The sequence below is a fragment of the Lepidothrix coronata genome, unplaced genomic scaffold (assembly GCF_001604755.1).
Source record: "Lepidothrix coronata isolate B3197 unplaced genomic scaffold, Lepidothrix_coronata-1.0 Scaffold32, whole genome shotgun sequence".
Lineage (NCBI taxonomy): Eukaryota > Metazoa > Chordata > Aves > Passeriformes > Pipridae > Lepidothrix > Lepidothrix coronata.
Window position 1 is genome coordinate 4,540,376 of NW_016690212.1, and position 26,837 is coordinate 4,567,212.

Sequence of the window (26,837 nt, forward strand, 5' to 3'; positions counted from 1 at the left end):
CGAGAGCTCCTAAAGTTAAGCTTCTAATCTGATTTATGTTATGAAAATCTCTGCCCTTTGGCAGAGAGTACATGCTAAGTTCACATACAGAGGGTAGAGAGTTTACATTGAACTGTGAACATTGAGTGTGTAATTTAAGAAATCTTCAATATTTAAACGTTTCACTTACAAAGTTTATTCATTATCCTGAAGTCCTGCACATATTGATATGTACCCTATTAGGATTTTATATTATTATATAAACAAAACCAAAATATATGGGTCTAGGTCTTGGGTCACAGTCCAAGTATTTCAGCAAAACAAGATTCACTGCTGCCCTACACAGCCAACTGGACATTCCTTAGTATTTGGCCACGCAAGTGAACCAGACAGATGCAAAAACTACATGAATGCTGTTTTCTTCTCTTGACTTCACGTGACTGTATCCTGGTGACAGAGGGGAAACGCACTGCAAGCCTTCGCTGATACGGGTGGGACTTACTGGCCAATGCAACCCAATCCAATTTAAAGCCATTCTTACAGTGTCCTTATAAAATCCCAAAAGTCACATGGATTAAGCTGGTGGAAAACCATGTTTCACTTCAATGGCAAAATGTAATCTTGGGATCAGTCATTAGATTGGTATGCATATCTTGAAGAAGATGGCCATTGCAGTTTTACTCTTTAGGTAAATTCTATTACTGTTGTCAAAGATCCAGGTAGTATAACCTCATACTGGGAATTTTACTCTGGAACCAAAGGTGTTTCCAATCAAGATGTGGGAGAAAAAGAAAATTATATGCAATTGCAAACTGGGTAATTATAATTAAAATAAAATTAATTTCTTTTTTAAAAAATCAGTGTTTTCTTAAGCCTCAGATTTGCATCTGCAGATTCTGCAAAAAAACCAGCATTGTGTTGGGAGTTCTCAGAATTTTTAGAATTAAACTTTCTGAAATTATAATTTTTTTTAAATGCTGATAATAGCATGCCAGTGCAATTTATATAAAATAGTTTTTTTAAAATAGCTTAAAACAAGTATTCCACTTACCAAACCCCAGATGGCACCAGGAGAGGTAGCTATAATTGTAGCTGCTCTGGGTGTATTGTACATTAAGGCCAACTCACCAAAACATCCTCGGTTATCATAGGTTCCAACACACCTCCCAACACCATCGCATTTTACATAAATATCATATGTGCCTCTGTTAATAAAATACATAAATACGATGAGTAGAATCCAGCCCTGGTCTTCACTAAGCAGCCTCTCACTATATTTTTTATACCGTGAATTCCAAAGATAAAGTATTTGAAATATACATTTGTTTGTTTATATGGTGTTAAATACCTTGTAGAGACATCTCAATGACTTCTATAAATAATAAAAGTGGTCTCTTTTTAAAGGGAAGGAGAGGGCTATTAGTTTTTACGTTAACTCAGTTTAAAGACAGACTGGATGTACAGTGATCTATTGGTCATCAGAACTTAGTAAAATTAGGATTTAACTTACTATCTATTTCTTAATTTCACTTTAACCACACTAAACACAAATGTCACAAGTCCTTGTAAAAATTGTTATGACAAGATCGCTGAAATAATAATACAAGTTATTTAATATTTTAAATACTTTAAAGTAGTAATTTATAATGAAATAAATAAAGGAGAAGCAGGAAACACAAGGAATGTACCTGAAAAGCAACATAAGATTATGAAATAAAGATATACATGTGTCTAATATATTGTGCATTTAAATCAGTAAATTTTTTTTGCTTTGGGAATGCAGTAGAACCTGGTATCTTGTAAAACATGATGTTATCACCCCCATTAGTGCTGAGCCATCATTTTGTTCAGTGCTGAATATTTGTATGCTATGTGTTGATAAATTATGTGAATGTAATGCAAAAATCTGTGCAATTATTTCACTGATAAGGGACATAGAGGTGATTCACTGCACCTAAAAACTGCAAGGCTGACAGAATATTATGAAGTCCCTGCAGCCTTTCGCATAAGAGATGACAAACTGTAATCTCACAAAAGCTGAAAAATACTGTCTTTCCACACAGAATCTTGACACACTTCCATGATCTCCTTATTTAATATTTCAGGTAAAAGGGTCCTACAACAATCATCTAGTCCAACTACCCGACTGCTTCAGAGCTCCCAAAAGTTAAAGAACGTTATTAAAAGAATTGTCCCAATATTTCTTACATACTGACAGGCTTAGAGCATACAACAATCTCTCTAGGAAGCCTGTTCCAGTGTTTCACCACCCACGTGGTAAAGAAATGCTTCCTAATGTCGAGTCTGAACCTCTTCTGGCACAGCTTTGAACCATTCCCATGAGTCTTACCACTGAATACCAAGAGAAAAGCTCGGCATCTCCCTCTCCACTTCCCCTGCTCAGGAAGCTGCAGAGAGCAATGAGGTCGCCCTTCAGCCTCCTTTTCTCCAAACTAGACAAACCCAGCGTTCTCAGCTGCTCCTCACAGGACATTCCTTCCAGTCTTGTCACCAGATTTGTTGCCCTCCTCTGGACACACTCAAGTAACTTCACATCCTTCTAAATTGTGGGGCCCAGAACTGCACACGGTGTTCAAGGTGAGGCCACACCATCACTGAATACAGTGGGATAATCATGTTTTTTGACCTTCTGGTTGTGCTGATCTACACTGATCAACAGTCTCTGCATTTCTTTTAGAGTTCTAGCATAATCTTCCTATCAAACGCTCCCAGAAATCACTGCATTAGCCTAAAACTACAGGTACAATTAAGAAAAGGTGGTTTGGGACAGCCTGGCTGGAATCTGTGCCAACAGACTAGTGAAGTATGCCAAAATAAATGCTCTTCCTAGCTCACTGATTTCAACAGTAACGATTATCTTGGTTACCTGCTTTGTCCATACAGATCTCCAAATGAAAAGTAAAGACTTAGCTCCTCAAGGTCTAATTATTTTCTTGCAAGCAAGAAAATCTACAGGTAGTACTAAAAAGCAGTAAGATTTCAAATATTGAGCTGTAAAGCTTTTAGCATTGTGTTTCGTGTTAGATCTCTTTCCATGTTAAAAAAAAAAACCAAACCAAACAAACAAAAAACCAAACCAAACAAACAAACCAAAATAAACCCTCATCTTTGGAATCTAGCAATACATAACAGGAACATATTTCCATATAAAAAAGCTGCCACCTTTTAGAAACTGCTCTCCATAGCTCACACAAGAGCCATACTGGTTCACATGTGCTCTTTTTTTGTCTCCCATGCAAATATATGTAAGAGTTAAATACAAGTTCACAGAATATAAGTCTTTCTGAATGACTTTTGCATAATACTTTGTGCTATAATGAGACACAGCAATTCACCTATCAATGACGTAGAAGTTGTCACCATCATCTCCTTGATCAATAACATGTTCCCCTCCTTCAACCAGCTTTTCAAACATCGCATCCAACACCTGAGACATCTGTTCCTGTTTAAAAGAACACAAAGACAAGAAATTATCATCTGCTTTTAAACTTTACTCTTCAAATTAACCATCTGGCCAGCTTCCCAATATGCAGATAAAAAATGTTAATAGGTGGAAAATATTCACGCTACAGAAATGTGTGGATCAACAGAAAGACAGTTTCATTTAGTATTCAGTGTTATCTTTTTCCTCTTCCACTGTTCAGAGCGCAGCTTCCCTTCTTGTCCTTGCAAGTAATAAAATAGATCTTCCCTACTCATGACCATCCAGAGAGAATTTTCAACTGAGTAATGTTATACCATTGAAAGAAAAAAGTGTATCTTTTATTGAATATGATAAACTTACCTGATTTTGTCTTCACAATTATCTCACAATTTAAAGTTTCAAAATGATTCAAAAATCTAAATTATATAATGCCTGCAGAATGTTGGGCCAGATGTAATAATAAAGGTCAGCAGTTCTTTGGTTAAGTATGTAAATGCTGGACTCATTGGGAAGTAGAAATTTACACACAGTTATAAAACTACTTTGTTAATTTGAATGGAATACAAATGTTTAGAGAGAAATGAAGAGACATGATGATCACAAAATGTGATCATCTGAATTACAACTGTCCAATAACAAAATCAAATCACTAATTACATAATCTGTGTTGTTTGGTGCAAATTTGCTAAAACTTGACTATTCACATCTAAAAAAACCAAACACAGCTCATTGCAGATTAACAATGTGGCTTCTAAAAAGATAATTTAAAAATTTAAATTTTATTTTCAGTTTATCCCACAGTATACCTAAAATTCTACCAATAACCACAAAATCATACTTTACTTGTTGAAACTTATTAAGTATGTATCATACTGGAAAGAGCAGTTTCTAGTGAAAACCATGGTAAAAGAAAAGCCTGTACATTTGCAATGGTTCAATTCATAGCCTTTCCAGTCACTGAAAGATGGATGGTATTTGCCTTTCTGGAGACAACCAGTCTAAGCCAGTCCTGTAGAGTCTTTGTGCAGCCCATGGACAGAGATAACCATATAAGATAGTTCAGAATGAATTTCATCCTTGTGCTGTTGAATTTCTTCACTTACTGAAAGCTTTTAAAAATATTAGCAGTACCATGTTATCCAAGTCTTTTTGAAAAATGGAAGCTAAATAAAATTTTACTTCACAGAGTTCACTGTGTGTGGGCACAAAGAACAAAGGAATGGCAGCATCCATCCTTTGTACAGCTGATCATGGTAAAGTACAGTAAGACATCATGCAGCCCTCCTAGGCCAGCAAAGAATCATTTAACTATGTCTCTATGTAGCTGGTACCTTTGTTAGTATAGACAAGTATGTATTTGCAAAAAGAAGGATCATTGTAGGTATCAGTGAATGTGTTATAGTCCATTTCAGAGAAAGAGAAAAGTGTGTGTGGGTGCCATTGGGGGAGACTGAAAATTAGGGACAGGACTTGCCTTTTAAAAACTTTCATGCTTAAATTAATAGGTAATATTACTTCATTTTTTACAGTCCTCCCTATGTGAACTAAAAGAAACTCCTACAGAATCTGCAAAACTGACCTAATCAGTTAATTGCCTGAAGCATTTGAAGCAGCACCTTCCCTTTCTCTTGCTTTACATCTGAGTTTTCAAAGTGGCTCTCCAACCAACAGCCCTTGGCTGCCATTTGAAAACAAGTAAGAATATACAGAATGCTCCACACTTCATGGAGGCTAGAGGCCATATGTTATCCTCTAAATGCAAGCAATGCAAGAAAAATGCATTATATGAACCTCAATCCTTGGAAATTAAAATACTTTAAAAAAAGCCCCAGACAGGAATGACAACTGCTTTACCAAGGACATCCCCTTGGACCAGTGTGTGATCCCATCCCTCCTGCCAGGTCAAGTGAAAAACTGTAAATAAACACTCACTCTCCTATCTTTGTATCACACAAAGCACTGTCCTCCAGATGCACGTTGTTTTATTTGAAATAGTACATTAACCTCAATTTCTCTCCAGTCAAGAAAACAAACATAACACTCACATCTCAAGATAATTCCTTGAAAAAAAACAGTCGGTGAGATAATGGACATTAAGTATAGTTTAAACTACATTTTATTTAGTATAAAACTTTCACAGATTAAAAAGCCAGTCACTTGTATGTCCTTGCAAGACAGATTTTGATTCATTCAGGAGAGTTGGTAGACCATGGCATGTCCTTCCCAAATGTCAAAGGCTCTTTTAACTGCCAAACTATCAAGTGCTTTCCTACTGCTGTGCCAGGTACATGACTTCTTAATATCAATTTATAAACTTACTGTGAGCTGTTTTGTAAAGGAAAAAGGACAAAGTTCTCCACACTAAACTCCAACACTGGGGCTTCCAAGAAGCACTGATGTTTAAACTGCTGATATAAACATTTGTTGTTTGACAAAGTGCTACCTGAATCAATGAAGACACTGTAGATAAAATGGAAAGTAGGACATAATCATCACTGGTAGTCATGACAATGACAAATATAGAAAGTAAGTTCTGAAAATTTTCCTTCCCCACTATTTAAGAAAAGGAATTTGAGAGATAGAAGGCACAGCTACATTTCTACAATTAAAATGACGTGGTGTCTAACAGCAAACCAACCCAATCTTAATCTGGCATTTGACAGGAGCCGGTAAAATCCAGATATTAAGATGGGTGCAATAAATCTCTAAAGTAATGGATAGTATGTTGGGATTATATATGCTTGGAAATCCCCAAAAAGAAGGATGAGTGTGCTGCTGGAGTGCTCCTTGGTACACAGGAAATCTCAGTTAATTTCCCTTTTAGATCCAAGACATCCTGCACAATTAAGTGGCCAGAAGATTGCCTTGCACTTTAGTAAAACAGTAGCAACAAGACTTGCCTATCTCATATGACTTGTAAAAATTATAATGTTCTGAGACACAGTCATAAGACTATCATGAGAACAAAGTGAATCCACACTTCTATTGTCCCTGAGTTCATAAACCACTTCATGCTTTCCTCCTACAACCATTCTACTAAAATGAGCCCCAGTTAAAATGGCATCCTACTGGCCACCTTATCCTCACTATGTGAATTATAAAATATCAACGAATTAATATTCAACATGATATTAGGAACTCAACGAAGCAGACAAAATACCAAAATAGGGAGCAAGAGATGGGGAGGGTGAGGGGAGTGGGGGGAAGAGAGGGAGAAAATATTGGTAAAACAGGCAAGGAAACCACGGGAAGAAAAGGACTTCTTAATCAACAAGTCAGGACCTTGTACAGGAAGAGTAGATCACAGAATTCATGTCTACAGCTCTCTGCATTTGTTTTTCACAACAAAACCATGTATATACACTCCTCAGAACTCTGATATAAATGTCAGCAGCAATATTGATCCAATTCAAAATATTTAGTTCCCTTGTGTAATATCCACTTGTAAACTAATTAAAAGGCATTTATTTCCTCACTATCAAAGAATCTACTTTGTATTTCAAAGTATAATCAATATTTTCAAGCGATAATATTTTTCTTGAGAATATACCTTGCCTTTTCTCCACATGTGTTAAATTAGTATTCTGCCTCTCAAATATCATGCACATGCCCATCAGTCAGGCTCAGTAACCCATTTCATACTTTGTAACTAGCCCTCTGAGCTAACTGACTGATTCTTTTTAGCGGTTTGTTAAAAAAAATTAAAAAGAGCAGAAATAATTCAGAGTTGCAAATAGTTTCCAAAATTCTTAAGCCAAATATGAAAGTACCTTACATTCTGCCGTTCTTTTGCAGAACATCTTCAACAGCTGATTAGAGAATCACAGAATAATTCAAGTTGGAAAAGACCTTTAAGATGATTGAGTCTAACCATTACCCAGCACTACCAAGTCCACCGCTAAACCATGTCCCCAAGGACTACATCTAAACATCTTTTAAATACCTCCAGGGATGGTGATTCCATCACTTTCCTGGACAGCCTCTTCAAACGCTCTGACAACCCTTTTGGTGAAGATCTTCTGTTAGGAGTTACAAGGAATGCTTTGGCCTTAAGTATAAGAATCCACTATTCATAAAACAGTTACATTATGCTCTCTTTCATCTTCCTTCAAGTTAATCAATTCTAATTGATTAATCAATATTTGTGCTCTCTTATACTAATTCCCCAGGTACATGAGTGGCAATATGCCCAGAAATTGCTACTGATTATTTGTGAACAATATGTATAATTTATTACCTTTTGTAAAAGGGTCAAGACCTATTTTAAATATGCTCTGCAAGCATTAGCAGGGCAAAGCTCTCCAACATAAAATTTCCCTGAAAGAGAATAGATGATCTAACGCTGCTTCTGAATTTTTGCAAAAGAGAGGATTCAACCTTAAAGTGCAAGGGCGCGGCACAGATTTGACGGTACCAGTCCATTGAGCCATGTTGTTACTCTGATAAAAGGTTCCTCGGGTTTTTTAACTGCTGCCCTATTGGCCATAAAAGCCAAACCAAATAGCCTGTTGGTAATCACCCCAGCAAATTTTCCTCTTAAGAGACAAACCCAGCAGAACAACAATTCTGAATTGCATTGTAAAAAGGAAGAGTAGAAGGCTGCCTTGGACACTAGATGAGCTGCTGCTCCTGGTGACAAAACAGTTGTTAGGCTGAACAGAGAGAAATTTCAGTAATAGCGACTTAGGGCCTGTCCTAATGGCTCAAGGCATTTGTTCACCATCTTGTTTTCTCCTTGCTGGCTTACACTAAGTGGAAGTGGAGGGGAAAGGGGGCATGGAGCTTCAGATTCCACTGCTAGTAATCTCCAGCATCTGGAGCACAAAGGAGGTTGTCAGGTAACATGCTCTGTGCATGCAGGTAGAATAAGCAGCCTGGCACACCATGGCAAAAACCTAGGAAAACAAAAGTAATATGGTTTCTGGCAATGGGGTAGCAGGCAACTGAGAAGAACAATAAATAATATTATGGTCTAAGAGAAAGAAGTTTTTCTGGGAAGAAAAACAGGAAGAGATGCTTTAGAAGAAGAATGAGTTAATCTAATATAGGTTACATTAACAGCATGGGGAGAAGAATACAAACATCTGAATAGACCTTCCTCTTCTAATTCACTCATCCACGTGGTTCTGCTCCTAGAATTTCTCAATTCTTTTCTCATCTGGTCCTCTAAAACTAGCCAAACACCTCCGCAAAACCTTTTTCCCCCATCTTGTTGCAAATGCATGTTTCAATCAATATTTTTCTCTTCGAGTAATTCTTTCAATACTGTTACACACTAGCTAAAACTGATATTGAGTAACAGCAACTAGATGGGAAGGCAAAAAGATTGCTAACATTGCTTTAGGGAATTTAAAAGAGTTGACCTTTAAAACATAAGTGTGGCTCAAGGAAATGTACCAGAACTGCTGTTCCTTTACACTACTATATTTTCAACTAAAGCCAATATGTGAAATATTGATATTTATAAATACTTTTGTGTAAGTTTACCTGTCTGATATTCAAAAAGTGCTATAGGTAAATGTAGGCTCAAGACAGTGTTGTGTGTAGTTGTCTCAAAGTCTGAAGGTTATCTTTTTCTCCTCTCTCTCATTTAGCTTCAGTTCAAATGTTTCTGCTGTTCTTTAATTTTATGTGATGGCTCTTGTCTGTTCAGATGATACCCTTATCTTATCCTTCCATTCAAATTACTATACAGTCTGTGAGGGTGGGATGAAGTTTTAAGAAAATGTGGACTCCACTGAGCATCATGTACTGAACACAATTCTGATCATGCTGTAAGACATTGTTATTCTGTATTTGAGAATGGTGTTTGACACCCTGCTAAAAGGCCATCAGGGAAAAGCCATTAAGTGCTTTACATTGTCTCTACCTCCATAACTGATCTCTGAAACAATGAATTTGATACACAGAACTATAGCAGAAAGAGGCTGAAGTTCAATGCAAGGGAAAAAAAACAACAGTGGGAGTGGGAGATGCTATCAATACAAAGCTTGACTTTTGTTCCAGAGACTTGAGCTTTAGCAGCTGAAGATGTTATCTCTCTCTGAGATGAAGGAGGTTTTTTCTAATACACCACTCTGCAAACTGCAGCAGCTCTCATGCTGCAGGGTGGAGAAGCAGAGGTGAGGAAGAGAGTTGGCATAGGAACATTTAAATTACTGCAACTACAGTGGCAGAGCCCTTGAGTCACTGCATAGAAGGAGAACAAGAAGGAGGAGTGGGAGAAGTCCCCTGAGGACTACAGATCCCAGCTCCACAGGAGCACGCCAGACTTAAGAAGGCTATATTTTAATATCCTTGCTGTCTTCAGAGCTCAGTAGTTTTCCAATGTCTTTTATGAGTAAAATTATTATAATGAAAAACTCTTCTACAAAAATTATCTTATTCCACTTCCCAGAATGCTGTCTGTAAAGAATTTCAAGCAGGACGAAGTCTTCTTAATCCGCTGGACAACCTGAGCAAAGGTGGGTGAACAAGACTTGGGAGATCCCAGGAGAGGATTTCAAGGCTTTGGATTGCAAAGATCCACAGGGGATCTAAGGAAGCTAAGAAGTCTTCTGCTAAACGCCTGGAACAGGCTATGGGAACTCATAGCAATTACAAGTAACTGATTCAGAAGTAAAACCTAAAAAAAAAATGTTCAAAACATCAGTATTGAGACAGCAAGCACGGTCCTGAGAAGACCTTCGCAAACAGGAAGTAACCCCTCAATATTTCTTGGAAGAATCCATCCCTGGAAAAAGTCTGTCAAGTGTCCACACTGGACATTGTGTCTACACAACGTTACAATATAGCTGATTTGATGCCAACAGATCCCTATCCTGCAGACCAAGTGGCTGATGACTATTTAGACAGAAGATCTAGTTCTTGCTATAAGGGCAAGCAGATCCCATCCAGAGGACAGATACTGTAAGCACTATTAACATCACAGTAGGTTCTAGGAGTACACGATAATCCACTGGGTCACAGGGCTCGTAAGAGAGGTGCTCAGAGACTAACCAAGAGAGGCCATTGGCAGACTAATGTAGTGATGGTCCAGCCAAGTGGAAGCCAGGACACAGAAACAATAAGGAAAATATATAATAAAGCAATTTCACATCCAGAGCAGACGCCCACAAACAACTTTGTATCCCTGAAGCTATTCAGAAAAATAATTCAGGAGTAGAAGGGGTATCATGCATGACTTCAGCTTGAACAAGTATAGTGGAACAGCTGATTAACTACCTATTAAACAGATACCATGATGGAATTAGGAAATCTTCTGTGTTAGGATCCCTAGTGTCCCAACAATGCACATGTATTATTAGCACCCATGTTGAGACTTCTGATGCCCTCCTATAATGCTGACTCCAGGGTTCTGCAAAGGTGGGAGTTTGTGGCTCACTGCCCTCCTCAGGGCTTCTCCGGGAAGAGGTACCTGGGGTCAGGGCTCAGCCTTTATGCAGACAGAATCAGGAGCTGGAAACCTGCAGCACAGATTAATGTGATTCTATGTAAGAGCACCTGATTTCCAAAAAGAGCTGCAGACTGGCCTTTCCATTAGCTCCTTCTTGAATCAAATTTTAAACTTTCTGTTCTAATACTTAGAACTCTATATAATTATTTTCATTTCCCCCATGCTCCCTCCCCTGACAGCATCAAATCAATTCCTTTGAGAAAGCATTTGGTATGCTGTGAGTCATCCCAACCTCAGTATGCATGTTTTGATTGATACAATCACCTTTTCCCTTAAACAATCCTGTGCCTTTTTTTTGGTAGCGTTATCACCTTTGTCTGATCCAGATCATTCATTCAGTTCATTTAAGCTTTCATAAAAGCCCATAGTTATTCTTATAGGCAACAGAAGGAAATTATTTGCATAGAATAACGTTATCTGAAGCTTTTTTATGCTATCTGCATTAAGTGAAATAATAATGTAAACACTTTGCTATTGCCTTTCTCTTTCCCCCTATTTTATAACTTACTTGTTCAATTACATCCAGACTTAAACTGTAGGCTTTAGGTGTAATTTTCTGTTTTGAGGGAGCACTCAGCACCTTTTGGATGCTAAAAAGTAACTAGTAGAGACAACTTAAACATTCCAGTTAACTGATGCCTTTATACACATCAATGCACAGCAAGACTTAAAATAAGAAAATACAACATTTTACAATCATAATAATGCATAGATTCATATTAATGTACTTCAAGATTATCATCTATGGTGGTGAACAGAAGACTATATGATGTATCAATTATAAAAATGTAATTTCTGGAATTTATGAAACAGTCAAGAAAGCATATGTAAGAGCTTACAAAAGTAAAATCTGTAAATTTCTGTTCAAAAGCTTGAGAATTAATTCTTAGCAGCACTGCTAAATGCTGTTCATTACAAAGAATTTCTTACCGGGTCTAGGTTCTTAAAAAGAAGAATGTCCTTGCACGCCTCCTGCAGTCTGTTTCTTTGATCATCTGTTTTGGGGTGAATAATCTGAGGGATGTAAGACAAAAACTCTTAAGGTGGTTATCATATAGCAGCACTAGCTGAAGGACTGAGCTAATTCAGCTATGCATTTTACACAATATTTTGGCCATGCTTCATAACACTTTCATTTCAGAACCTTCAGGATTTGAATAAACACTAAATGATAACATGGTATCACCATACCATTAGCAAATGTGACACTACTGTATTTAAGCTTACAAGATCTTTACACCTGTAGAATCCACTTCATTTCAGCAAGCCATTCTGGATACTTTTATCTACACTATAGTTACATAAACATTACTCTACTACTCTCTGATCGTATTTGGGGCATGTATGTTTTAGAAAAAGCACCACTGTTATATTCAGTCATTTGCCAGGACTACTTCCTAAAGAGTGTTTTGTGAAATAGTATGTGTGTAAAATTCATATCAGAAATTTCACAGAGTAAACAACAGACTTGACACTATCTGAGCGAGCCAGAGATTTACTAAATTACCAATGTGCGCTTCATGTGAGTATCAATCAAGTTGCTCAACTCATATGCTTCAAAAGATATGCTAAGTATAGCTGTGATAGTATAGGGTAACCTTTTTGACAGTGTTACGAACCAGAAATTAGGTAGAACATAAACAATTAAACTTCTCTTGAAAGTCATGCTATTTCATCTTAAAAGCTAAATAAATGTGTTTCAAAGGGTGACACAAACAAAACAAACACAGTTCATTAGTTATTGCATTTTACACCTAAAAATCTTAGCAATTTTATAGTTTACCTTTTTCTGCCTTATGAAAAATACTAGAATATTGAGGAAACTACTGCAAGATTGTGAGGACACCAAATAAGTGTTTTGAGGAGCAGGTGCTCTCTACGTAAATATAACTGCACAAAAATGTTTCCTTAACCACATATCACATGTTTGGTAATTTAGAATAATACATCAGGTCCTATATGGGTGACTATAATCAGAATTTTTAAATGTTCCTTTAACACAAAAACCCAAGAGCTTACTAAAGTATACTATAATAAGGATGCTTTTGGAAAGGAATGATAATGCTAGTTGCATTTTTCTTCCTAAATTTGATGCCCAAGACTTGAAAAAGTAAGTATTTGTCTCTAAGCATTAAGTACCCTAGATTCTGCGTCGTCCTCTTCCTCATCAGGATTGTAAGCTTCTGCACACACTGAAATAAAAAAAACGTATAATCTTAATTCAAATTACAATACTGTTTCACAAGATTTACAGAACAGAAAATGCATTGTGTGGCACGGGAATAATATGCAGTAATGTAATACACTCAATAGAGAAGATACAGCTGAGAGGGTCCATAGCAGGTCAACTCCAAACTGCGTGTGAAACAAAGCTACATTTGTATCATATTTGGACATGTTTTCCCTGGTTTGAAAGACCTCTAATATAAGTTTCTCACCTAACCTCTTCTAAATGATCTTACCTTATTATCAGAATTTTTTTCTGATGTCTAAGTTAATTATTTCATGTTAGAATTCAAGTTATCCATATAGGATGGAGAGATTACATAATTCCCTTCATCCGTGTAGGTTCAAGGTGGTTTGAGGTGTGTTTCTTTGGTTGGTTGGCTGGCTCAAGCTATTTTACTGGGAGTTTTTTGCATACTTGAAAACTTTTCACTCCTTCCTACCTTTCACTTTTTAGGCTAAATAATTTTGGTTCTTCAGCTTTTTCCTTACAAGGCACGTTTTTCAGCTCTCTAACTCTCCTTATTGCCATTCCCCAAACTCCGTCCACTTAGCCCTCTTCATTGAAATGTGATGCTCAAATCTAGACCCAGTATTTGAACAGAGCAGAGCACTGAGTATAACACATGAATTACTCTGCATATTTTGCAGGCTGTATGACTATTTCATCCATCATGCCTTCCTTACAACAGGTTGACTACATTTACTCATGTAATATTTATGACATATATAATTTTCAAAACTTAAGCACTGCTTAACCATCTGTCCGGTGTCTGTATAAGGTTGTTCTGTCCAAGTGCAGTACAATGCATTTAGGCTTGTTAAATAATACCTTATTTTCAAAGCCATTTCAAGATCATTTTCAATTCTAATCCTGTTACCTGGCATCCTTCCAATCCCTTCTCAACTTTGTGACAACTGCAAATTTAATAAGCATATTCTCTAAAACATAATCCAGATTATTACTGAAAAAACAGAATAGTGTCTAAAAAAAACTCTTGCGGAATATGGACGAGTGAAACAGCAGTAGCTGCTTGGGGTTTACCTTATCCAACCAGTTTTGCAGCTATATCCCATGCAACTTACATTGAGACACTGCTTCATGTTCCTTAGCTTGTTTATAGGGCAGTCTTGTAAAACAGCATTCAGAAGTTTCTTCAAATGAAAATGTAGGACACTTGCTCCTTTACTTTTATCCACAAGTTTTAATCTCTTGTTACAGGGTATTAGATAGTTCCAACAAATCCATGTTGATTGCTATCTGTTACCTTCCTCCAGGCATTTACAAAATAAATATTTGTCTGTAATTTTTCTAGGAACAAAATGATCTATAAACCTATGATATGCATATTCTCTCCATAGCCCCCCCATCCTTTTGAAAATGAGTTTTTCTATTTTTCTGGGAGGGTTTTCACACTTATTTTTCTTCTTCAGATTCTTAATGCCTATTGCTAACAGGGCTGAGACTAATTTAGACAATTCTTCCAGTTTCCAAGTATAGTGTGTCTGAGTCACAGCTAACTTGGGAACACCTAACACATAAGTTACTGTCTGATTTTTCCTTTCTCTCTTCTAGGCTATTTTCCATATACTCTAGTGGAAACTGATGTGCTTTTGTTAAGCAGCAGAGCAACACCTTCCTGGAACATGCTCTTACCAGAAATATACTTCCAGAACAATTTCTGTTACTCCTCATGTACTTACTACTACACAATCTTCTCTTGTTCATATTTTTTGGTCTTGGCTTCTTTGATATGTTTTGGTTTTTTTTTTCTCTACATCTTTTTCTATTCTTTTGTACTTGTTCTGGATAATCCAAACTGGTTTTAATTTAGTGCATGGTTCCTTCTTGTGCTTGATATAGATGAAGTGCTTAATATTAGACATATTTATTTCACTATGCTTTTTGTCCTTCTCCTGTCCTGTCTCGGTTTGCGTTTTTTTTTCTCTTTATAATTTTTCTTTGAGGAACAAACAATTCTTTAATTTCTTTTCTCCAGACTCCTTTCCAAAGAGATTATGCCCACAGTGGACCCCTGGTGGTCTAGTGGTTAGGATGCAGCACTCTCACCGCTCCGGCCTGGGTTCTATTCCCGGTCAGGGAAAAACTCCCCTGGGCAGATGGAGCTCGTCAGCCCTGTAAGGCCATCCATCTAAGAGAAGGTCACTCTAAACAAACCCACGTTCTGAGGACCTCACTGCCACTGTCCAAGCTTGCTCGGCCCCGGCAGATGAACCTCAGGATTAAAGGGTGGGCTCAGTTCAGCGCACACTGGGTCTCACCTAAAAAATCCATTGCGCAGGCTCGAAGGGTAAAGACCCTTCCCAAATCTTCGCTCGCGAAGACTGGCCATACATGCCCACAGTCCTCTCATACCCCCTTGAAACCTGTTGTTCTGACTCTTTTACCTCATTCCCTCCCTGAAATCTGTGACTCCTGTCATCACAGGGTAACTCACTCAACCTGCCTTTTCTCTCCCCATTCTTGCAACAGCTTCTCCCTTAGAGTTGGTATCAAATATAATAGCTTCCCTTTTCATTGCTTTTCCCACCATCTCAAACTTTGGTTTTAAGTGCACTGCAAAAATGTCGGGCAGTTGGTATTCTCCTTTATTGGCCTCCAGCAGATGACTGATTGATTTAAATCCCTCACTGTCACCATCCCCCGTACCCTGACAATAGCAAATACCCTGATCTATCTGATCTCTTCGGTGGTCTGTGCAATGCCTGTGTAACAACGGAGCCCATGAGCTTTTCCCCTGTTAGTATTACTCAGAGCATTGGCACGTCTAACTCCCTCTATGGTTGGGTCACAGAACAAGTGTCTGAACCAAAACATGCAACAGCCTCTCCCTCCTCCCTGTCCTCTAACCATGTCTTTCCTATGCTAGTTCAGCCACAGTGTTGTTCATGGATTGAGATTTGGTGTCCTCTCGTTTATTCCCCATACTTCCTATGTTATTATACAAACAACTTATGAAGTAGTGACCTGGTAGACGCGCTATCCTCCTCATTACCATACCCAATTAAGATGATTTCATGGTAAAGCATATCATCACATGTATTATACACACTACCACAGGAAGTCCTGGTCCTCACTGTATCATGCACTCAGCTAAAATGTCACCTTTATAAAACTTGACATCTTCAAAGACGTGGAGAAATTTGACAGAAGTCCCTCTGGAACCGACTGAAAGATTCTTATGCAGTTTACTAGGAACTGGATTTGGTCCCAAATAATTACAAATGCCCACAAAAGGAAGTCTGCAATCTCTTGAACAACTATAGTACTTTACCTCTACATAAACAAAATTCCTACCAACTATTTAATGGTACTATAGTTACTACAATCTTGTCAGAAATAAACTTTCGGGGATTTTATTTAAATAGCAACAATAATAACATGCCAAGTAAGCACCATATAAGCACCAAGTAAGCACCTTTGTTTCAGCTGGTATCAGACTCTGTGCCCTAGTGCACATGTGTATACGGGAGCCAACAAATCTGTGTCATAGTACAGTGTGCTGCTGGGTGTATGAATAGTCTGTCTCAACTTGATGTACAGGTACATCCTTACCTCTGATAAAACCTCTACATCGAAAAATTATACAAACCAGGAATTTAATTTAATAGCTTTGAGATTGTTATCCCAGAACTGATAGGTCTCAGAGGGCCTGGCTAAACACTTAACAGTCTTCCAGACCACACAAAGGAAACCGAATTTAGCCTCATCCATGCCCATCCTGATTCATCTTATCAGTCCCTTTCACGTAGCCTGAAGCAGGATCAGTCCAGAAACAGAGTGTGTTCCTGAGCTATTCTGTGTCAGTTTGTGTCTCTGCTCTAAGGTCACTCTTCTCTGCTAGCAACTCATTTCAGTCAATCTCATTAGCTACTATCAGCAGGTGCCTTCATTAAATATTTCTTCTCTATCACTGGTTACAGACAATATATTTAAGAACTGCAGTTTCTTGTGCTAGTGCCCATATGCCCGAATTCTAAAAGGATTTCTTTTTATCATCTGTGATAAGAAACTTAACACTTCTGGTTACAAATCCATATTTAATTTTGCCTAGGCTTATCTTTGTGCGATAATCAGGGATGCATCTTTCATTAGAGTCACAACTTTAAAATCATACCAATGCTGTGGATCTGCTGTTTTACGGCATTTCCTTTCCTTCATTGCTTATTTCAGTAACATTAATTTCTAAGTGCATGCCACTAGATGTCTCATGGAAAAGCTTGATACATTTTATTTTGATTCTTAAAATACAGCCTCTGACACTACTATGGTGCACTGAATTTCATGACATGAACACTGGGGTTTGGCACACAGGAATCCCACTGACATAAACCACCTAAAGCTAAGTGAGATGCCTCTTAGGTAAACATCCACATCTGCACAAGTCATCTGGATTCCAGCTACAGTCAATGCAGAGAAACCAGCACGTTTACGAAGAGATTTATATGATCTGTATTACATGTCCAGATTAGATGAGATTAATTAAAAATGTGACTAATTGGCTGAGATAAATACTATCCCTCTTGAGATGAGTCCTAGTAGTTACAACAAGCTGCAAGACTGGTTTTCCCCACTTCTCCATTTAGCATATATTTCCTGGAAAACAAAGAATTTCACCATATGATGATGCTGACAGGTTGTTCATGTGATAGCACACCTTCTGTATTTATTTCATATATTCTGTGGTCCCCATCTCTTTTGTCTAAGCCTTGACTGGCACCACAGACATTAATGATTCTGAACCATTGCATTGCTGGTGGCTGCAATACTCATTGTGTTCAGTATTTTATTTTTCTACCTCTCTAGCTCATTCCACGCTCCCAACAGTACCTGGTGACTTTATCACACTCAAATGTCCTGCCACATTTTGCTACAAGTCACTGCTGAATGCAATACTCACATCATTGCTCAGAAAGCAGTCCTAATACTGTTCTTAGGGACCTATTTCATCCCATGCAGAATTATGGCATTAACAAATAGTGACACAAACACTGTACATATTTCTCCATTGGTTGCTAAGCTCAACTAAGTGAAATTATTTTTATTTGCTTTTTCCAGGTGAGGGTTACATTTCACATATATCCATCCAAGACGGATATAAACACAAACAAGCCCAAATACATCAACGCAAAGCATTTGTAGGAAAAAATCTGAACTGTCAAAAGGCAGTGCATTATGAAAATACACATGCACTGAAATCTGCACACAGCTCAAGATGGATTGCTTTGTCAGCAAGAAGAGGTAAGCTTTTAGAATTTCTAACTCATCACTCCAAGTGATGAGTGGTTTTCAGCTGGTAAATATGTGTTATATTCAAAATCAGCAACACAGTCACTTCAGACATGAATGAATTCTAAAATGAAAATTAACATGCAGTTAGTAATTGTAAGATCACAAAACATGTTAGTCACGCTCTCTCTATTGCCTTGCTGTATCAGGAAATAAGGTTATCAATACATAAATGAATGGAAATTCACATATAATTACTGAATATTTTATTATACTCAAAGCATGGCAGGAAAAATAGTCAATATGTGTGTACCCTTTCCAAAGTACAGAACCTCTGAGTTGTAAAGCATATTAGAAAGAATTTCTCAAGAGAAGAAGAGCTGTGGAAATATTTTTTCATCCTATTCAGGGCAAATCAAGACCACAGTTTTGCCAGCATGACTATCAGGGTGAAGCATGAAAATAGACCACCTCTATCTGCTGTAGCTACACCAGCATGTCTTACATCTCTACAAACATCCCTAACTATGACAGCTATGCCCATCCCCTCATACAGCAAAAACGCCACTTCCCTAGTTTAACTCTACGAGAATTGCTGAGGTGACTTAATGGCAGTGTGAGATTTTTTTCCAGTTTGTCAGGATTTACTTCTCCTGTATGAGAAACACGGTGCACAGAGACTCCCTGCACGGCAGATAGTAGTTTCAAACTAGACTAGACAAATACTACTGGATCTCCAAAGTTTCTGTGTCAGAAACCCATTTTTTTAACATCTCACCAGTTCCTACCACTACAGGAGGAACTAGGAAGAGAGCCCCAGCCCCCAAAATCCCAATTCCATAATTAGTTTTTATTTAAACAAAAGCAACCCTCTGGGGTGATGGCAATGAGAAATAACCAGTTGTAGTCTCTGACGATTGCAACTATCAAGTACTATATTATTTCTATTTTCCTGGTTTTGACTGGACCACATGGAAGATGAAATTGAAGAGCTGTAAGTAAACGTAAGGACTGAAGAACATCCCAGAGAAAGGAGATCAACTTTCTCCTCTATCTGAGCATACAATAAGATGAGGTATAATTTATCTGATTCCACATATGATATAATAAGGCAATACCAACTGACTCTGCTGCTGAGACCCACCATTTGTGCAAAACCCTGGACATATTCCAAGAAGTTTACTTTAAATACAAGCTCATTTGGAACAAATCAGGATCGGTGGGGCTATCATTTCCCATGATACTGTCAGAAAGAAGGAGCCTACTCCTGATGGGGTCACTATACTGAAACTTTATCCAGGCATAATTAGGTGAATACACAGAATGCCTAATACTTTGCAATTCTGTGTCATTATTCTTTTAGACATAGAACATTTACATCACAAACATTACCCAAATTGGAATAAAAGTATTCATACTCAGAAAAAAAAGGTCTGGCAAACACAGAGACATGCATGTTCTAGGGATTTCCTCACATGCAATGAACTAAAATTGAAGAAATTCCCCTCCAATCTACCAGACTTAGGGGGTAACAACTTTTGAGTGGTCGACTACCTAGCACAAATCACTAAGTGCTCAGAATACCAGTCTAAAAATCCAGAGCTGGATAAAATCCAGGCAAACTTGTTTCTTCTTAATTATCAGGAAGGTGGTCTTCAGTTCATTAGGCAGGAATTGATTGAATCAGAGTCTTGGGAGCACTGCCAAGGCAGTCTGTTTCAGGATCGGCTGCTCATGCAGGACAGTTCCACTCTTGCTTTCAGTGCACAGACTCAAATTCTCCAAAGACTGCCTCACAGTCATAGTCATGAACACCCACCAAGCACCAGGCTTGTGCTCAGCCCTATGCAGCTCTGTGATAAAACCTTTGCCAGAGCTAGAAGACCTTGCTCAGGCTGCACTACATGCTTGAAAGAAATCAAAATACTCACACAATCAACTTTTCTACAGCATTTTCTCTTGGCCATCTGCTACCAATGCTATTTCTAATGAGCAGAACCATAAGCTATTTCCTTCAGCATTTCTAAATAACATGAAGTGTCTAATATAATACGTAGCATCTTGAATGAGGTCCGTGCCAATAGTGAGTCACGAAGCCTCCCAAGGATTCTGCGTTCAAAAGTCCGCATGGGTTTATTCATATTTCACCAATCCTCTCAACAAAGCAGGAATTCCATCAAGATGGTACTGATCACTATGAAAGCCCATTTGAAGAAGCATGACAGCCCACACAAGACATTTTTTGATAACTATCCCTGTTAAGTTATTCTTGTGTGGGCAACCTTTGCACAAGTTCCCTAAAATTATTTGGTATGTAAAAGTGAAAATTCAGATGTATTAAACAGTACCTTTTTCTACTTCAGAGTCCAAAGCACTCTGCATCACAGGTAGCATGCTCACTGCTGGGTCAAAGATGCACACTCTGCCCTGAAATCATAGGGGTTTGAATCACTAAATAGGTTCCTTCACAGAAACTGTCTATTCAAACTTCAGCACAAGGAGCTAAAAGACTTTCCTATTTTTAAATAGGGCACCAGAAAGGACCTTTAACAGAATTTCCCTAAGGACTTGCATAGTACTCAGTCCTCTTTCTAGTCCTATTTCAGTTCTTTTCATAATCGTGTAATTTGTCAAGATGGAGCTAAAAAAAACCAGCCAGGCTTCTGGCTGATGGTAGGAGACAGTTTCACTTGGCATCTCAGGACGTGCTTGATTTCATCTGTCTGGCTGGTGAAAACCAGCACAAACACACATTACAGTGTCCAGAACACTGCAGGTAGTTATTAAACAATAAAATCATTACAAAAGTAAGATGTACTTCCACTAGAAAACTTTGCCAGTATACACCATGGACTATAGTACTTACTCCATAAGCTTTCCCAATATAGCATATGGAGTAGCAAAACATATAGCAACATATTGTACTCTGATGTTGACTCGTATAACCTTCTGTTCCCATTCTCATACAAGTCCCAGCAGTTCACAGTGCTACAGTGTGTTATTTGGGATGTAGCTAAAATATGCATAAATATTTGACAAACTATGAGCAGACACAGAGCTCTTTGCATACATTTCAACTTTATATTTGCTAATACTACAGAATAGAAACAGAAATGCACCCAGCTCTTCCTGCCATATTTAGCACTTCAGACATCAATTGCAGGTATTTTTTCTTATTGAACAGTCAGCATTAGGATATCAGTGTCTACATTATTTTCCCACCAGAAAAGTCATGCCTTACTTACAATGTGAGCAAATATAAAATGCAGCTATTAAGAAAACATATTCTGAACAATGAAATGTAATCTTTTTGCTATTTGGTAACCCATTTCAAGTGGGTTAAAAATGAAAACTGTGTGCAGAAAGAAACCAATTTACAAACCTAGCATGATAAAACATTAAGTTATCAATAGAGCAGAACAAAAGAATAGAAAATAGGGGAAAAAGTACAAGTTGAGAGAAAAGCCAGAAAAGGAAGTACTCAGATTCTGGCGTTATGAGAAGACATTGATGGACAAATGTAAGAATCAGTAAGACATAGGACACTGTGGGTAGAAAGAACTAAGAATTATTGGGGAAAAAGAAAAAAAAAATCTAAAATCATAGAAGTAATTTAAGTTTATCTGGACAGGTTTTGGTAGCTGGGGGGGCCTGCAGGGGTGCCTTCTGTGAGAAGCTGCCAGAAGCTTTCCCATGTCTGGATGGAGCCAATGCCAGCCGGCTACAAAATGGACCCAACACCAGCCAAGGCTGAGCCCATCAGTGGCAGTGGTAGCACCTCTGGGATAATGGATTTAAGAAGGGGAAAGAACCTGCTGTGAAACAGCAGCCAGAAGAGAGGAGTGAAAATACATGAGAAAATCTATGTTACAGATCCGCAAAGAGTTGTGAAACAAAAAGGTGGTGGTTGTTTTAAGGAACCACATATTATGGCTTTTATATGCTGATGTTTAAAGACTAACACAAGATCTTGATATGCCATAGGAAGGATATAGTGAGGGAAAGAAAATTATTAGGAGTGACACACAAGGAAAATAATTACTGGTGACTGGACATGTAAAGATATGAGAAGATTCATGAAAGTAGAAAAAATTTAGATTAAGGGCAGGCAACAGAAGGGAGAGTAGAGACAAGGTCAAAACTATTGACTCTGACAAGCTTGTCTCAGTGTCCTGCCAGCGGACTGAACTGATTTGACCAAGACAAGGTGAAAAGCCTACCAATAGCAGGTATTACAGTATGATAGTATGGTATATAGCACGATTGATATAGTCTGATCAATCATCCAGCAAAATGGGGAAGGTAGAGATAATACCAAATCTAGAATACTCCTATGAACCTCTGGGATGATATCTAAGGCATAAATGCAAGCATTCCTCAGAGGCACATGTCAAAGCCTGTGATCCCACATACGGGGTAGACTTGGTTTGGGCAGCTAAGGGAGTGCAAAATTCAATCTCAGGCAAAATTCAATCAACAGGTTTCACAGAATACCCTGCATCTATATGGCATTCAGAATAGCAAGCTGAGATTAGGCACCCAAAAAAGAGGTGGAATTATCCTTTTAAAAGAATGGTTGCTATAGCAAAGTTACCTTTGGTTTTCACAGCTATGGGACCAAGGGAAGGAAGCTTGAATCTACCTTTCCCATTTTCCAGAACTGTCCTACATTCTACATTACAAAGTACTCTGTAAGGAGATGCTCCTCAGTCCTCCTTGGCCCAGGCTGCTAGGCAAAATGAAACGAGGGAATAAGCTAATGGAACTTGTCTCCTGGAATTTTATTGTGCTGATTTTAGGTGGCTTTGGTCAAATGGGTAAGTCATGCTCACATAATCCTCTATAAGAAATATGATAAACCAGACTTACTAAACAGGTTCCAGATATAACAGGAAGACAGGTAGACAAAAACATTATGGAAAATATTTCTGCCAAGTTTTGAAATGGTTGATTTTGAACATCTGTTTTCTCAGCAACTCCAGAAAATTAATTTTAGACTTTTTGCTGACAGGATTCTTTTCAGAGAGACAAAGGAAGTTCAGAAGACAAATAAAAACTATAAAATAATATATATGCTCTTTTACTTTTTTGTAGTCAAAATATAAACTGCTGTTATGAAATAATACTGGTAACTACATACTGAGGTAAGAAAGCAAGCACCCACATAGCAATCAGTACATGCTCACCTGCATTTGTAATGATGCAGACAACTACAACAAGCCAAAAGATGGCCTACAAATATTATAATTTCAAGAACAGGGACTGTAATCATCCCGAGAACACAGACTACCACATTTATATTCCTTAATAATACAAGCTGTCCATAACTGTGTAACTACTTATCAATCAGAACAAGAAAGAAGGCACTGAGGTCTCACAGAAATGATCTTTTCCTGAAAGGTAAGAAACATCAAGCCTCCACTCCTTCAGCTAACAACCTGTCACTACTTGAAACTATATTTCTCAGAAAGTCCTTAATCAATGGTAAATACAGGCAGTGCACTCTAATGACTAAAAAAAAAAAAAAATGCATTTTTTATTTTCAGCTTTCTAAACACCCTCCACCCCTCCCACACATACACATTTGGTACCATTATGAACTAAATACTACTGTATTCAAAAAACTAAATGGATCTAAACACACACTGATCAATCTTTTTCCTGCATACTGTAAAGCCAGATTTATTTCTTTTTCTATCTATAGATATTGCAGACATCCACAGTGCTATTTCATTCCCTTGTCTTCTACTATTACAGGAAGACACAAAAATGCTGGATGAGGTGTCACCAACACACATAGGATGCTCCAAGATATATTATGCTGGTCACCACCACTTAACTCCACTTTCTCAGTACCTACTTAAAACCATATTGCACTTGAAGAAAAGATGAACCCAGGAAAAACTAACATATGTATGTAGGAGAAGTTCACTGATGAACACAATATGACCTCAAACAGCATCAGACTTGCAAGAGACAGTTGGTTTCAATTTCCCAGTCTACTCCATACCTAAATGACTGTGATGACAAAAGCATCCTTGTCCACCTGCAGCTGACCAAGAAAGATAGTGCTTTTTTCACTAGAAGAAGAAAGGACTAAACTGCATGAACGGCCTCCTCACTTCAGCAACAAATCTCTAATAATTACATCACATTATCTTGGAAAAAGCTGGCCACATCTCCACAAATACTTTGCTGTTATATTTCCGTCCCTGTTCCAGTATTCTCCATTTTCTGCAGAGCTCCTTGTTTTACACAAACCTCAACCCCTAGTCTCTTGCCTTAATACACAGGATCTCCACTGGGACCAGCTCTTGCATTCCCCTGCACAACCACAGCCTTGCACCATTTCAGCAGAAAAGGAAACTGTCTGACAACAGAAGAAAGCTCACAAATGCACATACAGCAAATTTCTCAGCAATTGAATCCACATCAGAAAACCTCTGAACAAAAGTGGACTTGCCATTTTGAAAATGAAACATAAAATTCTAAGCTAGTTTCCTTCGGTCAACCCTGCATGCAAAACAGATCCACATGTGAATTATTCTTACTGAATGGAAGGAAGGAAAGATTTTTATTTTTATTTTTACTTCATGAGAGGAGAGATAATAACATATATCTCCTCTGTAAACTACAATTGATTACTTTAAATGTGGAGGGGGGGGAATAAAAACCCTAATGTGAGCCAGATACGTCACATTTACTGAAACCAATATCCTAGGAAATCACGTATCCCAGGTAACCACTTTTCAGAACGGCTCCTAGAGTTACAGCATAAATTAAACAAAGAGTTAATATCTTAATTTGCCAGGTGCTAGAATTCAGGCTTACAGTGAAGTCTTTTTCTCCTAGAAAATGAAGTACCTACAGCTGCTTTTCAGCAACAACTCTGTTAAATATCAAAGAATAAATGAACCCTTAGGGTGAGACACAGTGACATCTAGCTTCTTTAGCCAAAACAGTTATTTGTAACAGAATGTTCTTTTAGGGATCAAACTTAGAGGGAATGATCAAGGCCATAGAGAAAGATGAACGAACCCCAAGGAAATTATATTCCTTTATAAATGCCCTGTGTCTAAGTAGCAGTGCTAAAGAACTTCTTGATTTAATTTGTATACAGTTCCCTTCAGACTTCTAGAAATTTCAGGTTTAATGATCAAATAATCATTTCATATAAAAGTTACCAAGATAACAGCACAGCTAGGAGATAACAAAAATATCCTTGTTGAATGAACCAGACTGCTGAGGTACCCACTGCTGGTGTGCTAAATAAAGCTATTCTAATTCTAAAGAAAGAGAAAACAATAAAATGCAATAAAAATTAAAAGTGCTGCAAGTAAACAGTTCCAGGCTTGGACTGCTGTAATAAATGAATTTGAAGGTACTACACCTGGTGTAACCATTTACACATCAACATGGGTTTTTTTTGCACTCTCAGGGGCCTTTTAGTGCACAACTGGTAAAGCAAAAGTAACATTATTTACAACTAGTTGAAGCTCTCGAAGTTGCACAACACACACAAGCCAGTGTATAGATCATTCAAGTCTGGTGAACAATTATTACCCTCAGAAGAAGCACGTGCACCCAAACATCTCTCATTCTCCTCCTGAGCCCTGCAACAGCACAGCCTGGAAATCCCCTGCTCAGGGAGCTGCTCCCCTGGAATGGCCCTGCAGGTCCTGGTGGGCAGCTGCTGACCACGAGCCAGCAGTGCACCAGCAGCAAGGAGGACCAGCTGCCTCCTGGGCTACAGGAACAGGACAAGTGATCATCCCTTTACTCACTAGACCACATCCGCAATACTGATACAATTTGGGGGCCTCCAATAAAGGAAAGACACTAAGAAATTGTAACGAGCTCAGCAGAGGGTCGCCAGGACGGTCAAGCACTTGCTGTGCGACCAGAGTCTGAGGGAGACAGGTTTGCTCAGCCTGGAGAAGAGACAACTTTGCAGTGTCTGACAGCAGCCTGGCAGTACCTATGGGGTGGTCCCTAATTCTCTGCACACTGGTGCATAGTGGAAAGATGATAGGCAAAGGCATGAGTTGAAAAAAAGAGAGTTTCAGGCTGGATATATGTGAAACTTCTCATCATGAGGCCAGTTTGGTGGTGGAGCTGGCTGCCCAGAGAGGTTGTGCAGTCTCTCTCAGTCCTTGGAAGTTTTCAAGAACCAGCCCTCACTGACCTAGTCTGATTTAAAAACTGGCCTGCTTTGATCTGGAGGTTGGACCAGAGACTTCCTGAAGTCCCTTCCAACCTGAATTATTCTAGCATCCAAAAGAATTCCATCATTGGGAAATTATCTTTTTTTATTTTGAGTCCACAAGTATTATCTGTAGTTTCAAGTCATTTCCCTGATGCCATCAATTACCTGGCAAAAGCTACCTTAACAGTTATCCAAACCAGCAACTACAGGAACCACTTTAGAGCATGTCACAGTGAAGCTCAAGGCTCTTTTGTCATCACCAAGTGAAGGACAC

The 26,837-nt window shown here is 38.2% G+C and overlaps 1 protein-coding gene across 1 annotated transcript in view; it reads right to left on the reverse strand.

The window, feature by feature from the left end:
- The window catches only part of PRKAR2B (protein kinase cAMP-dependent type II regulatory subunit beta), an 84,814-nt gene that overhangs the window by 4,805 nt on the left and 53,172 nt on the right, over positions 1-26,837 (reverse strand). The window contains exons 3-6 of the mRNA XM_017811585.1: positions 13,020-13,072; positions 11,811-11,894; positions 3,336-3,442; positions 1,031-1,184 (exon numbers count right to left, since the gene is read on the reverse strand). Of these exons, the coding sequence (XP_017667074.1) occupies positions 1,031-1,184; positions 3,336-3,442; positions 11,811-11,894; positions 13,020-13,072 (398 nt within the window). The remainder of the gene's footprint in view (positions 1-1,030; positions 1,185-3,335; positions 3,443-11,810; positions 11,895-13,019; positions 13,073-26,837) is intronic.